The sequence below is a fragment of the Cottoperca gobio genome, chromosome 9 (genome assembly GCF_900634415.1).
Source record: "Cottoperca gobio chromosome 9, fCotGob3.1, whole genome shotgun sequence".
NCBI lineage: Eukaryota > Metazoa > Chordata > Actinopteri > Perciformes > Bovichtidae > Cottoperca > Cottoperca gobio.
In genome coordinates this window covers 24,413,164-24,429,414 of record NC_041363.1, presented here as the reverse complement: position 1 = coordinate 24,429,414, position 16,251 = coordinate 24,413,164, and the positions used below count along the sequence as shown (strand labels likewise).

Below are 16,251 nucleotides of genomic sequence, written 5' to 3'. Positions count from 1 at the left end.
AGTGGTTTCACTTCCTATGTTTGCATTTCTACAAGCATGTTAACGGCAAGGCTATAATTCATCATCGCCCTGTCTAATTAGGGTCACCTCCATCTTCTAATTCTTCTAACCTTCTCCATATCGAAAGTTTGACTCAGCTGACTTGTCCTCTGAGTATTGTCTGTGCATTTTAAGTGACACACGCCTGTCGCAAAACAAAAAAGTTTTTCTCTGAACATGCTGACTTCACACAAATTTGCCCTACTCGACTGCTGTCAACAGAGTCTTGAAGCGTTGACACTGGGGTTTATAGTGGTGCTCTGTAAGGCACAAGCTGAAGAGATGAGGGTCGTGTAAGACTCTCAGCCTTGGTCGCAGAGACTCCCTGACCACGACAAGCCACAGATCATGTAAACAGGAGAAACGCAAACACCGTTTCCATGTAAACAGCAGCTGTGTTCACGGTGAACATGTGACTTTTACCTTGTCCTTTGCCACGTGTGATCCGGGCAAATGCCAAGCATTTACCAAACAGGTTTTTGGCCTCTGCACTCGACATTTAGAGAACAAGTGTGTCAATGCACGTGCGGTGATACTTGAACCGAGTACATTTGATAAGCTCTTTGTTGTAAATTTCTTTCTTGTTTGCTTTGTTATAGAGATTATAATAAACGAAAGCCAAATGTTAAGTAAATACACTGTAGATAGCGGCTGCCTTTTTGGGTCTGACACATTTAGATCAAATGAAAAGCAGTCAGGGCTGAGTGATATGGTTGTAATCGATATCGTAGTAATGTTTTTTTCCGTGTTGTAACGCCATATTCCCTCATTTGGTGTTTTTACAATGATGTTGGAGCCACTCTCTTACTGTGCTCTGGTTCAGACTGAAATCAACGTTGTGTTGTGTTGCATGTAATTAATTGGCCAACACAGCGCCTTACTGCATGACGCCACATTGCGTTTATTTTAAAGTTAAGTTAGCTAGGTTCAACTTTTCTGGTAGACTCCCCAATGTTTGACTTGCCGGCCCCTTTTTAAAATGAATAAGGAGGCTGCGATTTTGCTGTCAATCAGTTCACCACTTTTGAAAACGCAGAAATATCTCAATGAGTATTTGATGGATTGCCAGGAAATTTGTACAGACATTCATGGTCCCCAGAGGATGATTCCTCCTTCATACAATAATTAATGTTTATAAATAATATTTATTAGAAAAAAAACAAGTTTTCTACAAATTGTTGAGGAATTATGATTCTTAATTTGTATTTTCTGTTCTAAGTAGCAAATGTTAGCATGCTAACATGCTAAGCTAAGATTGTGAACATAGTAAACATTATACCTGCTTAGCATCAGAATGCTAGCATTGTTCTTGTGAGCATGTCAGCATGCTGACATATAATTTAGCTCAAAGCAAGGACAACCTTACAGAGCTGCTAACTGAGCTTCGTGAAACAATTACACAATCATTATGATACAATTCCAGTGAAGTAGTATATTTGACAATCGGTGAGCTCTAAGTTGGAAAGGTATTTTGCTAAATGCTTTTGATTCACCAACAGTTACTTACACAAGAAATATCGTAATTTGATTGATACCAGTGCAGTTCTAATTGGTTTCCTAGTCTCTGCCATCACTCATTGCCGTGCAGGTCAGAGCGTTCCTTTTTGATTATGTTTTTTTGAATGACTTATTTGATCCTCCCTCTCTGCCACGGGAGGGGGGGTGAATAATGCATCCCATCTACTATATTGGCATACTGTACTGGTGATGAATAGGCACATTGTGCCCCTTTGTTGTCTTATTCTAGCACCCTAGAAAGAATGCTGGTACGACGCAGCACTTGGTCCCGTGATGGGTATCGCTGCCTTTGTGCTTGCTCATTGAGGCCTTCTGTATCTGCCTCTCTGCGTTGCCGTCCCTCCCCTCTTTTGTGAAACTGCTGAATTATTTTCTCCCGATTCATCATCACCCGATTTCAGGAGGGTGTCGAGCCAAATGTGGAAGTGAACTCTGGTCACATGGAGACCGCCAAACAGAAGGACATTGATGTGGAAGTCCACTACAACATTTCAGTTTAGCGTACTTTCAATGACTGTTTTGCTCTCCAAATTTGACACATGCATGTCATTAGGATTTAATTCAGAGGATTTAAACGCATGCAGCATAACTCAAATCAAATACAGCCGTGCACTGGGATATCATATTGCTGCTTGTGTTTTTTATGAAAGGTTTTGGTTTCTTGAATGAGGATGAGCGTACTTCAGAATTGTATGCATTCTTTCTAAATGCAGTAGTTCTGGCATCGTCTCTCTCTTACTATGATAAACAAAGGATGGTAGATGACTGATAAATCAATATATTGCTCAGGCCTAGTGTCAATAAACTGTCATTACTTGTGTACAACAAAAAAACATGTTTCCTGGTCTGCGCTTAGTCATGATCAGCTTTCTGGAGGGACTAAGTACAGGCTGGAAATGGATCATAGGTTTTATGTGAGTTCACTTGACTCCAGCATGACTCCACTCAGAAGTGATGAATGAATGCCTCACTCTTAATGACTGTGGGCACTGTAAACATAGTGCCGACATGTCGTTCCTGTCTGCAGGGGAGTATGGAATCTGAGTGTATTATACTTCTGATCTTGTTGTTTGTTATGGTAAAGTATTTACAGGCACCCATCCATTGTAATCCAATTACATAATTTAAGAAAGGAAAAACTCAGTTTTACAGGATCCCAACAAGCTTTTGAAAATAACCTCAATCTCTGTGGACTTGAGAAACTAGCACATGGAAGAGGAAAATAGAGAGAAATCCAAAATGGCCCAAGCAGAATAATCTAATTTTGGTGATTTTTGCATATCTTCTTTATTTAACTTTAGGTTCATGTAAACTATGGTCCATTTGCATACTCCACCACTAAATACCTGTTTAGTCTGACCTGACCACATTGGGGAACATTTTAAAAGTTTTATAGTCTGAGCTACACTGACATTCGCCCATTCTGGTATTTTGCTTGATTGCAGTCTCTGTATTGACAAAATGACGATTATTTTTCATTGCTGTCCTAAATTATGCCCAACAGTTGTCATGTTACTGTGATGAAGCCAAGAGAACTTATCTCACAATAAAAGAATAATAACATTATTGTCTGCTTTGTTACCACGAACACATTTATGTGGTTTAATGAAAAATAAATCTGCATACATTAGTAAACTTATAGAAAATGCATTGCATCTTGGTGAGAAATCTCAAAGATAAAAAATAAATCAAATCTATTTTCATCTTTCCCTCCTCTTTTCTTGTTGGCAGTGTTGAACTTGGACTCAAAACTGACCCTGTTGTAATGTTTTCACCCTCATGTATCCTTTTCATCCAGCAGCATCTCTGCCTCTTCCATAATTTCATTATAAAGCCTCCAAAGCACAGCCACTTGTGTCTGTCGGTTCAGTTGTAAACACCATTGAGGTAAGATGTATGAGAGCTGACTGCCAGCACCTTCCAGCTCACTAAGCTCGGGATGAAAAAACATGTACACTCATCGCTGCACCTCCTCATATTACCTTTTATGGACTTGATCTTCAGAGACTTGAAGCTTTGGATAATTCACCTGAGACGGGGTAGAAATGAGAATGATTGCAGTCGAGGCTCCTGCACTTTACACGTAGCCCAAATAGAAGGAGGAGCTGTCGTCAGGTTGACAGTTTAGTGACACATGCGTCAAAGTGTCTGTAGTGGTGTTTGCAGTTCTCACTTGCCAGACAGGAGTTACTGTGCACACAAGAATTGAGATGTGTGTTATGGGCGAATAGGAGCGTTATGTGTTGTGGTTAAAACTTAGCTGACAGGGCATTACTCAAAGTTCTTCTTTGGGCTTTTCCTTGTTTAAAAAATTTCACTGCGACTGATGCTTCGCTGTTTGATTTTCTTGTGGCTTTTCCCAATATGCTTCTTCATCAGACAGGATTGTGTGTAGTTTTGACCCATGTTTATTCTTTGAGACTCTGAGATCATTGGTCGCCAGTAAGGTTTGACTGATATGTAGGACTGATACTCGTTTTATATAGCTCTGACAACAGCAAAGCCCGTTCAGTTTTTCTGTCCGCGTGGCTGTCCAACCTTTTGAGCTACTGCGAGATCGGTCTGACAATAACTAGCAAGTTTGTGGAAGAAGAGAGGATTATTCAGATTCATTTTGGTAACCAACATTCACCACTAACCTTTCATCTAGCACCAAATACCCCTTGACTAACACTGTGCTAAAAAGGTTCCTTTTAAAATCCAATGGCTGGATTTCCATGGAGTCACAAAAGATGAATCCTAAAGTTTTGTTGCCCCTCTGGCCTCTTTTGTAGTGGCCAAAATTTCAATGTATGCACAACCCAAGGATTGTTATCAAAACCGGTCTAGTATTGAAAGCTGGCCTTAACTGCCTGGTCAGATTATAGACTATGTTTTTTAGGCAAAGTAGGTGCAGTTTCACAATTCGCACACAACCTATTGTGTAATCTACAACAGATTGCCATGAATTCTGCTGAAATGTAATGGATGTCTTTTCCTTAAAGGTGCCCTGTGGATTTCTTTGCAAACAAACAAAAGTTATGTTTACATACAGTGCTATATACCGCATGTGTGTGTGTAAATGTTTTGAATGAATGTCCTTCCTCATAAAACATTTGCAAAGCCAATTTTTGAAAACCATTTTAGATCTAGCATTGTTTACATGAGGGTGTAGTGCGGGTAGATCGCACATTTTCATATTATGGACAGTACATCATATGAAAGAAATAGTATGGCAGAGGTGGTTCGTGTAATGTTGTCAGGCTCAAGCTCTGCACTGGTACTAAGCAGATTTACAAGGCACTTGCCGGCTGAAAGTGACCTCTCCATTGTGAGGAAGAGCAGTGTGTTGCTGAATACAAATCAGATGTAAGTGTGATGAAGAGATTCTACTTAAAACCTTTTGATTTGAGTTTGAATGGAGATAATTGCAACAATTTATTTTCTTCCTTAAAGTTACATTTTCGGGTAAATTCGCCCACATTGTAAGAGGTTAAGAGCTTCTTAAGATACTGGTAATTCATGAAGCCTTGTTTGTTTAGGGTTCCACTTTCGAATAATTGTGATTCCTAAAAACTTGAAACTCATTTTTTTATAGTAGAGATTAGAAAAACATCTCTGTGGAATGATTTTTGTGACTACCGTATTTTCCGCACTATAGAGCGCACTGGATTATAAGGCGCACTGTCAATGAATGGTCTATTTTCGATCTGTTTTCATATATAAAGCGCACCGGACTATAAGGCGCATTAAGCGAAACAAAACAGTCAGATAAGTCAGTCAGTCAAACTTTATTAAACGTGTTCACAATAACTCAACATTGTTCAAACGTTAATGAGCGTATTCACAATAACTCCCAACCTTGTTCAGTTGTAACACGTAAAAAAAACAGTCTGATACCGCCAAATCAAACGTCATCTTCTTGCTTCCTCCACTTCCGTACCATTGATTCATTAATGTTGAATTCTCTCTATTCCCATGTTCTACTGCGTGACTGATAGCCTTGAGTTTGAAGTCCGCGTCGTAAGCGTGTCTCTTGACAGGTGCCATTTTGGGGTCCTTATACACACACACTGTAATATTATGGTGAAGCACAGTATGTATTACTCCGCGACGCTCCTGACTACGGTAGCCGTAATGCTGCAAGCGGTGCGTGTTATGCAAGTACAGCGCGTATCCCTATGCGTAGCTAGACAGTTAGCTAACATGCAAAAGTCCTCCAATAAAGATGCAAGGTTTGCTTTCTTGACTTTACTGTTCTTATTTTACTTCGTAAAAAGACAAATAGTTTCCAAGGCTCAAGCATCACAGACACAAACACAGTTTTTTAGCGTCTCTGCTCCACGTGTTGATCTCGCAGCTCCGTAAACAAAGATCCTCGCAAAGCAGAAGCGCTCACTCTGACACGCCCCCAGCAAACCAACAAACCAAGGAGTGCTCACTCTGAGTCAAAAAACATGTCCCAACTCTATAAACATAGAAATAGGCAGCACAGTGCGGCTTTGTAGTTTACAAAAGTCGTACTAAAACATTTTGACAGAGCGCCGTGTACCACACAAAATCGCTTCGAGATCAGTAAACACAACCAGAATTAATCCATATATAAAGCGCTCCGGATTATAAGGCGCACTGTCGCTTTTTGAGAAAATTAAAGGCTTTTAAGTGCGCCTTATAGTGCGGAAAATACGGTACTTTGTCATCAATCTTGTACTGAAAAGCGCATATTGATCCATATTTAAGATCTGTCACAATCTGGTTTTCGTGTTTCCGGTTTTATTTGAAATGTTTACTTCCCCTTGTTTCTTGTCTTGTTTCCCTCCCTCTGTGATTGTTAATTTGATCCTTCTGTGTTCACTCATCATGCCCTTGTGTTTTTTCCTTTCTCCCCCAGGTGTGTGTGTGTGTGTATATGTATATATATATATATATATATATATATATATATATATATATATATATATATATATATATATATATATATATATATATATATATATATATATATATATATATATATATATATATATATATATATATATATATATATATACTGGTCTGTCTCATTGTTCCTTGTCGGTTTGTCATCAATGTTACGTGATGTTCTCCCTCGTGTCTACCTCCTGGTTGGTCTGTGTTTTCAGTTTATTTGTTACTTTGTATTTTGCTAGCTTTTTTTGTCAATTAAAGCTCTCTTTTTGTTAACTTGTTTGGTGTCCTGCATTTGGGTCCTCCCCTGTCCTGAACCGTGACAATAACTACTGGAATCTCTACAGCTACAACTGAAATGTGTGAAATGCGCTCGGCATGCTGATGCTGCTTACGACCAAGTCACACTCCCAGATGTTTCAAATTTTTTCCACTCCCACTCTTAATTCACCTTTGATTCATTGTAGTCCAGTATGTTTGCAGCATCCCACTATCTCCTCTGTGTTTTGGCTGAGTTCCACCCTCACCTCTGAAAGTTTAAAAATATCTGAACTACAACAACCTTGGTTATCTCCTTGCTATGGCCATGCATATTACTTAGCTAGATGTGGAAACTTAAGAGACAGTGTTTTAAGGTTAACTAAGGTAAAGGGATGAGAAACACGTGTGGATTAAGCAGCGTCTTTTTATTAAGGAAAAAAAAACTAGTAAAATAGTTGACTTGCTATACATTTTTAAAAAATCGACCTGTTTTTAAAGATTTTCTTTTACCCAAAAATCAAAGCAGGATTTCTACCTTGAAAGGCCCAGAAAAGATGACATGGTAGTGTGGTGTTCTGTCAGGAAAAAGCTCACAGAGTGCAGAACCTCTCAACTACTTGCTAAAAGCAAATGCATGTCTATGTTTAGGATCAACAACCAATGACACTGATGGTTTTGTGAACATTGCTATAGTGTAACTTTTGAGGACTCGAGAGAAACCGCTTAAGCGGTGTTTTTAACAGATAGTCGTTAGTCTAAGGGGATTACAAGTGCTTGGTGTTTGCAAACTGGTATGTCTGTCATGTTTTGCGCTTACATTTTCTAACATATGTTTGCAGCTGCCTTTACTCTCAGCTCTGCAGGCTTGTTGTAACTCAAGTTTCACAGTTACTAAATGACATGTTTGATCACGAAATTAACCAGCCAAAGAACAAAAGTCCTTACATTAGTCTGTATAATGCCAAATCTCAAAGGATTTGCTAAAGCGCTGGGGATCAAAAAGTCATTATTGGTAATTAGCAAGAGCAGCTGGCACAGCATAGCAAACCGGCCAGACCTTGAAGCCTTACGATGGAAATCCATTTCCTACATTTATTGTGGAAAAACAACACCTGTTAGTCTGTATGTGATGTAGATGTTTTTTTTTACCTAAAAGGTGATCCTTTTCCAACTTCTTATGAAATGACACTCACTTGAGCAAAAGTCCAAGAGGAGATTTGCAGGCGAAAGGAGGCACAGAAAACTGAATAGCTATTAAAAGTAAAACTTTTACTTTTCACCTCTTTTCATTTCAAGTACAAAAATCATCATTCTCTCAAAAGAAAAACCATGGCAGTATTTCATTAACCATATTCACTTTTAAAAAAACTTTATAGCAAGCTAAAATAAAGTCGAGATATCCTTCAAACTTTTTGTAATTCAGTGCAAACCAGAGGATACTTTAAGTTGTTTTAAGCTAGTTACTCTTATCTTCAAACTTTACAGCTGGGAAGACTTGTGTGGGTTAATTTTAGGGGATGCGGGCCTCCTAGGAGGAAATACCTAAGCCTGCTCCAAAAGAAATGGCAGTCTTACTTCTTAAAATCACCTCTGCAGCTGAAGTAAGTACTATGAATTGAACTACATTCTTAGTTTGTAGCTTTTTAACAAGATAAGATGTTACGCTAACTTAAGTATAAAGCTGTGGGTTGAAACTAGTGAAATGGACAGAGAATGAGCGAGAGAGAGAGATGTGCCAGGGACTGTCGGTCAGAGAGTGGTCTGTTATCACAGATGACATCATGCTTCAGAGGAAGAACATCTGTGCCTTGTGTTGGAGCAGAAACTATAAACGTATCATCTCTGTTAGCTGCATGTTGCTATATCCTCTAATCCTCCCATGCTGAGACACTCCTCTTCCACTTTTTAAGATTTTTCTCTCTTGCCTATATCACAAGGCACGCTGAGTATCTGTTTCGCAAATGCTGTTCAGATCCTCTTTCAAGCCTCTTCCACAGGCTGTCATGTGGGCTGCCTGTGACTGTCCTAGTTAGTCAGGCTTTGCAGTGATGTCAGGGTCCCTAGCGCTTGATGCAGGGCTGGGGAAAATTCTCCAGTAATTACAGCCCTCGCTCAGTACCAGGCTGTAATGTTAGTACCCCCCCTCCTTTCTTCTTGGCCTGATGGATTCAGGGTTTTTCCTTCCAACTGTCACTGACAACTGACCAAGTACTCGCAGTGAAGTGCTTCCATCTCCTCTCCACAGTGCAGTCAGCTCAGACGATCAGGAGGGCGGTACAATAACAGTGAGATGTGACTAATGGGCCCTGAGCACCAGAGTTAGACATGCCCATCAGCAGTGCTTTAATACACTGAAAGGGTTCAGTTACACTTCTGAACCTTGCTGTGCTGTATTATCGGTCTGTGTAACTTAAACTTGGAGCAAACACAGCCATCTTATAAGAAATCCAATGTGTGACTCTAAAATGTGCCTTAGTGAGTTCAAGATTGCTTAAGAGAAGTAAGGACATGAGAAGGCAGATGATTAATTAAATATGAAACAATGTGCAGATTAACTTCTTCTAAAATGAGCTACAGCCTCTTGGGGTTGAAGTCCAATAGCATCTTATTAAATCTGAAATTTATCAAATCTGGTGATGAGATTCTCTAAATCTCTTATTTAAAATGCACTTTAATCAACAAAATTAATAAATAAATATTTAAGCTCAGGTGGCCGTCACAAAGAATTATTCACATTTAACCTCTTAACGAGTGGACGGCCCTGTGTCATTGCAGAGGTCCAATAGATAATTTCCAGTAAAAATATATCCATCTTGAACATTGTCACATTGATAAAAGCCCATGAACAGCTGTTGCAATCTTTACAGATGATACTCTGTAAACACGGCATGTATCAAGCTATTAGTGCTATTTTGATATTTGCTAACGGGATGCCGAACTCTGACCTTTCGATTGACACTTCATTTGCATTTATTAATTACAAAATAAACAAAACAATATTAAAAAAAATTATATTACATGTTTGCTTAGCTCAATGACTCTATACATGTTTTTTTACATTACTTTTCATTAATTAAACAGATGGGGAAGATGTTGAACACTGAGTTTAACAATTCCAGGAATTTACTAATCTGAGCCACATTGTAAATGGAACTGGCTACCACAGCCTAGATCTAGCCAATAATTAAATAAATAAGGCTATAAAGAGAGAATATATAATCATAATAACTTATCACAGTTCACCATCCTGCTGTAAGTAGGTGTCACATCTTTCTGAGGTGTGTAAGCCAAACGGGCTGAGAACCATTTGTCCTGCACTGACAACAGTAGCTTTCAAATGGAATTAAGATTTGGTTTCATGAAAACACATGTAGCAAGATGATGGTTAAGTGATCGCACAGAGCAATGGGATGAATTCCCCTGCCTAGTTTCTTTGTCGAATGTGTATGAATTATGTCATTGATGTCGGGTTTCTGTTTCACTGTCGTCATTAGAGAAACACTGTTGTTGTTGCATGAGAATCCCAGTCTGCTCAGGTACTTGCACCTCTCACTCAAGTCCATTGTTTAATGTTGCATGTTGGGGTTTGCATCTGTGTAGTCACTGTCAGTTCCTTACAGACTGCTTTGTTTTTGCCATTGGTTGTAGTTGGTCTCCTGTACAGAGGGGGACCCTTTGTGTTTTTTAGGGGTCCCTTATTTGTGCAGGAAGTTTGTATGCTGGGCACAAAGCATTCCATCCAGAGCCACTCAGGAGAACAATACACTCAATAGTGTACCACTTCCGTGGCTGGCATAGTCATGGGAGGCAACACAAGCCCCAGGGTGGTGATTTAGAGAGAATCTGATCCTGGAGCATATGTCCTCTGTCAGTCCCAGAGCAGGCCAGCAGGCAGACATGAAGCGTTTGGTAGGATGGCCTGGGCTGGCTGAGGCTTTCCAAAAGTCACCTCCCCTCCAGAGACTCAACGCCGGCTGCCAGGATCTGTGAAATAGTTAGTTTCTTATGACAGACTGGAGTCAGGGAATCACAGGAAGAATTGTCAGCAATTCAGTGTAAGGATGTGTGAATATTATGTAAAGTATGACTGGGAATCCCCACTGGAAGCAAAATGTGAGCGACGTGAGGTGTTCTGTCGTCCAATCCACACTGACTCTGTCTTCCGTAAACGTCTGTCAGCAGTGGCTCCTGGGAAACTGAATGGATAGCGGCTCGCTAACGTGCCAAAATAAAATAAAATAAGAAAGGTTATCTGTTCCGTGAGACACGCGGATGACTGATGTCAAAAGGGCATCTTAAAACGCTTCCAGTGGGTGTTGGCTGGAATGTACACAATATGACTTTTGCAGGTCCAAAACAAATCTTGACCTTCATTCATTCTCTTCAAGTCAACTGTCTCAGACAAAGTAATGTCATGTAGTGTGCTCTAAGGCAACACAGTGGGTGTGAATTTGGTTGTTAGGGTGCTAAGTGTTGCTCTCTAGTTTGTTCTGTTTTTGTGTGAAGGTTAGCTGTTCTTTTGTATCTTGTCCATGCATGCTTACACAGTCTGCTCTTTTCAGCTTTTTGGCCCTTTGCCCAAGCAAATGGATTGTGCCTTGTAAAATTTATCATCCGGCCAATGCAAACCCCACATCTTCTTTCCAACATTCTTGCCTTAAGTTTGATCTTTACTACGTCTGCATCCTACATATTTATGTCAAAGCACTACATAAAGCTTGAGATTTGCACAAGATGACATGATATGACAGGGTCATAAAGCAGACTCTACATCACATATGATTGAGGTTCATCTTGAAGAAAGTCTTTAGGAATGAGTGCATCCCGCTGTTTTAAAAGTTGCTCTTTCACAAGACTGTCAATGATTTGGTTTTCTGCTTAAAGTTAACTCCCACTCCCCCCCAAGTTTCTGGATCGCTCTGCACTCAACTGCCTTGTTACAGGAAATCAATTAAAGCCAGGCCCAGCAGTTTTGAAGCACCATCAAGCTAACCTGAGCACACAGGGCAGACCGAGGCAAATCAATGAACAGCATAAAGCAGGGCGTAAACAGCTTTGGCTCTTGTACTTTGTCTTGGCAGAATTTATTTTCCAGTTTTTTTTTTAGATGGCAGCTGGTCGGTGGATACAGCTGCTGGGTAGCTTCATTTATACATACAGCAAATATATTTTTGTTACATTATTCAAACTGTTCTATTGTTATGCCCTGAATCTGAGCTATTTCAAGTTATTGTATTTAAATGTTATCCTGAAACATTTATTTTCCTGTGTTTTGTGTCCTTTGCGATGGCTATTTGATATACTTCTGTGTATGTTACCCATTTCAGCACCATCAGCATAATGCTTGTTGTCTCATCAGCAGTTTGTATTTTTTCTATATGCAGCTAATCCTGACCGTGTGACTGTCAGCAGTAGAAACGCACATTTTTAAAACGGTTGCATCAAAAATCACCAGGCTCTTAGGATCATTTACCTACATTCTATGTAGACCCACCATAGTTTCCCAATGACCTGTCTTTTACACTTCTCAACGGGTGTCTGCCCGGTTGATTCAACTCGGGGTGATCCTCTCGCCGGTGCTACCCCGCTGGGCGCATTTTCTCCATGTGCACCGCGACCATCTATAAAAAGTTGGCTCGGTGACGGGGAGGAAGGTGGCCGGCAGCTTTACAGCACCTCTCACCCGGACCATGCCGCTCCTGGGCCGTGGACTTAATGCTCTCTGCCCTCTCGCCCTACGGGAGAGGGAGGGGGCTCCTGGTGCGACTGTCAACTAGGGGCAGAATGTCCTGTGCGAGGGGTCTGCAGAGATGTCTACAACCCTCCTGAACCGTCTTGAAACATGTCTCGTAATCCATCACCAATGTGTTTATGATTATATTGTTTACTAGAGCACAACATTGTTTATCCAGCCTTTTTAATGTTGCTCTCAAAGTGCACCAGATGCATTTTACTTTAAAATGTAGCCTACACAGTTTAGGTTGAATATTCCTGTATTTTTTCATATGGCAGTAAATTGCCCATAATATGATGTCAGTTTTTTCCAATATCGTGCATGCCTATGATGCACTTTTTTATAAGGGCCTTTGTGCCCACTGGTCAGTGCAGCTCCCCTTCACTAATGCTCACTCACAATCCAAATCAATGCTGTTTTTCAGCTGACCTAAGGTAACTTGTTAGGCAACAAGCACACCATTGTGGATAATTTCTTTCTCCTCTTCAGTCGGTGGACTTTGATGCCCACCACTCAGTGACTCAGTGACTCAGTGATCCCCTCCTAATGAGCCCGGATACTGTCCCCTCACAGTGCTAGAGTCCATTCACCCAGAGAGGCACACAGGACAGTGCCAACAGTCTGGCACCCCAGCTAAACACCTTGTCCCTGTCCAGGGTTGGGAACCCAAACTCTGTTCCAAATAAGAACTGAATCCAAACGAAAACCAAAAAGGTTTTCATAAATACGTTTTATTTTTTTCTTTCTGTGAAATTAGCATGTGTCCTCCTTTTGTCCCCCGCAAACAATCAAAATCAAGTACCGTTAAGAACTGAAATTGATAAGTGGAACTGGAATCGTTAAAATCCAAACGATATCCAACCCTACACCAGAAACCCCACTTCCCACCAAAAATACAATCCCCCAGTTAATTTTCATCTTATCTCATTCTTTTAAAACCTTGCTATATTTATTTATTTTATAAGCATAGCTTAATTTCCTCCAGGATTACACTTGTATGCCATTTAAGATATACAAGCTTAGACTACTTGCTCATGAGTCTTGCATTGAGATCAGTTTGCTGATATTGGCTCTTGGTGATTTGTAAACCCTTTTTATACCTTTATTTATAAATCCTTAATTGCAGTTTATCTGATGGACAATTTTGTTTCTAAATTGACTCAAGAAGATCAAAGTATGTACACTACCATGTTTTGTACTCCTGTATGTTCCACATTCACACCTGGCAGCACTCAAATCTTCCACTGAGAAGGTCAACAGAATTTGGAAATCCGTGTGAAAAATAAGATGTTTTGGGGAAAAGATGATTTGATTAGGCAGGTTTGTGTAAAGTTCGGTTTTATTTTTAGAATCAAGTCTCGTGTGAGCATTGAGTAATTCATCCTTAATGCTCAAATAGCAGTTTTTACACACAGTCTCTCTGATAACCATCATCCTATAATTAAGTACATTTCTTGTGTGAAAAGGACGTAAGTGTGCTGATGTAATGCTGACTTCTGTCTTCTTCTAATCTTGTGTTATTCCAGGAGGCTTCTCGGTGGTGTTTCTGGCTCGTACGCACAGCGGTGTCCGCTGCGCTCTCAAAAGGATGTACGTCAACAACGTCCCTGACCTGAATGTGTACAAGAGGGAGATCACTATCATGGTGAGAGCTGCATCACAGAGTTTGGTTGTAGACATTACAGACGTTATCTCTCGACTCAACTGAAGTCTTCTTGCTTGTCTATTGCAAGAGCTTTATTTATAATATGTTCATTACACAAATATTAATCATCATCAAACCTATTATAACCCGTGCTGAACTGTGCAGCTGTAGGTTGCGGTAATATTTTATTTGAAACCTTTACTGAAAGGGACATTTGCATGATTGTATATTGGAGACAGCTGATTGGCGTTGAACATTTTAATAAGTAACTCATCATTTTGCTCATCTCCACACCATTTCACTCTGAAAATCAGAAAGTTTCTGAGGGCATTCTCAGTTTTCAGGTGTTTAAGGACATAATTCCTGTTTGAAATGGGACACAAGCCCTCGTAAAGCAAGGTGCCTAGAAATTGCTTCATTCCACCTTCCTAACCCATCCTGTTTGCCAGCATTTCCAGTCTGGTAAGAGCTAACGCCTTTAGGCTTTGTGCAGGGTGACTTTGTATTAATGCATCTTGTCCATTAACAGATACCTTTGATCTATTACACAAAGCCGGCACTCACATTATTACAGCAGACAATTTAAGGTTTTTTTCAAAGTTACGATATTCTTATTTCTTCTGTAACCTACCAGACTTTGACGACAGTGAATGTTTCGTCTTGAGCATTTGACCCCAGTGTGTCAGTGAACAGCTCACTCTGAACACACTGCTTTGTGTGTCTGTTCACTTGTCTCATCAGCTGTGTAATACTCACCCAGCTGACCTTACACATTGACACAGTTCTGGCCTGTTGGGACGTTGCCTTAGGTGTGCCGGTTTCCACAACACACAGCAAGTCTCTCGTCTCATGCTGCCGTTTAACAGCCACAAACACTGTGATGCTTTAATGAATCAAGTTAAGTGGAGCTCAGCAAGGCGTAAGAACATGGAGAAATAGAAAAAGCACTCTTGCCACACACAGTAGATTGACTGCAAGACTGGACTGGACTCAGCTGGATGTTTAACTTTTTGGGATGTGTTCTCCGAGGAAGCGATCTCTGGCAGTTTTTCTTTTTGCAAATTTGAACGTGATTTCCGTATATTTTTGCTGCTCATACATTGAAAACTAGGACGCATTTATAAATGTCATATGGACTCACAAGTAGCTTGAGGCAGAAATTAAATTGGACATTCCCCCCCCCCCCCCCTCCCCTCAAATAAAACAAAACAAATCTGATTAAAAATGTTATCAACTTTAGGCAATTGGTTTATCTGTAACTTATCTCACATGATTGACTTGTATGGCCTTTTTTAATGCAGTTTACATTAGTTGTATATTCCTCTTTTAAAAGACGAAAGGGCAGAGCGGTATTCCAGTTTTTCATGCTTTATTTTAAAATGTACATTGAGTAGCAGTGGCCTTCTGTCGAGCAAATAAAGATTTAAGCACCACACAAGTCCAAACATGAATACTCATCAGCACTTACAGAAAGAGGCAACAGTGTGTGTGTACACAACCCAAATATATACTTTATCACCAAATAGCTACATTGTGTTTTTTGAGACTTGTGTAGTTGGCATTTTGTCCATAACTATTTTATTCTAGAGATTCAAAGCTTCTTCTTCTTCTTCTTCTTCTTCTTCTTCTTCTTGAATACTTGTGTCTTTCTGTCCTGATCAGTTCCATCTTTTCATCCCGTATATAGAAGGAGCTGTCGGGCCACAAGAACATTGTCGGCTACCTGGACTCCACACTCAATGCCGTGTCGGACAGCGTCTGGGAGGTCCTGATCCTCATGGAATACTGTAAAGGTAAAGCCCCTCTGTTTGCCACCCTGTTTAATACTCATTTAATTCAGCCTTTACTGAGGTTTCTGTTTATGGTGTCAGACTTCTGATTTGGGTCAGGGTTTGTTAGGGTTATTTTGGGACCAATAAACTAAATGAAACCAAACTTTAAATTAAAGCAAAACTAAAGGAATGGTTTCATGTTTTGGTCCTTGTCGCACATTGTAGTTATGATGGTTGATGCTGTTTGGTCTTCATATCACCACTTTTATAAGTTACAGCAATGCTTTCCAAAATGAAGCAAACTTCACTGCACATTGGGCAATAAATGGATTCTAGCTTTCACCAACTAAGAACATTTAGTTTATCGGGCCAAGTAG

General features: G+C 40.1%; 1 protein-coding gene across 2 annotated transcripts in view; it reads left to right on the top strand.

The window, feature by feature from the left end:
* The window catches only part of bmp2k (BMP2 inducible kinase), a 45,519-nt gene that overhangs the window by 5,694 nt on the left and 23,574 nt on the right, over window positions 1–16,251 (top strand). For both annotated transcript variants that reach the window (XM_029438803.1, XM_029438802.1), the window contains exons 2-3: window positions 13,984–14,102; window positions 15,790–15,895. In XM_029438803.1, the coding sequence (XP_029294663.1) occupies window positions 13,984–14,102; window positions 15,790–15,895 (225 nt within the window). The remainder of the gene's footprint in view (window positions 1–13,983; window positions 14,103–15,789; window positions 15,896–16,251) is intronic.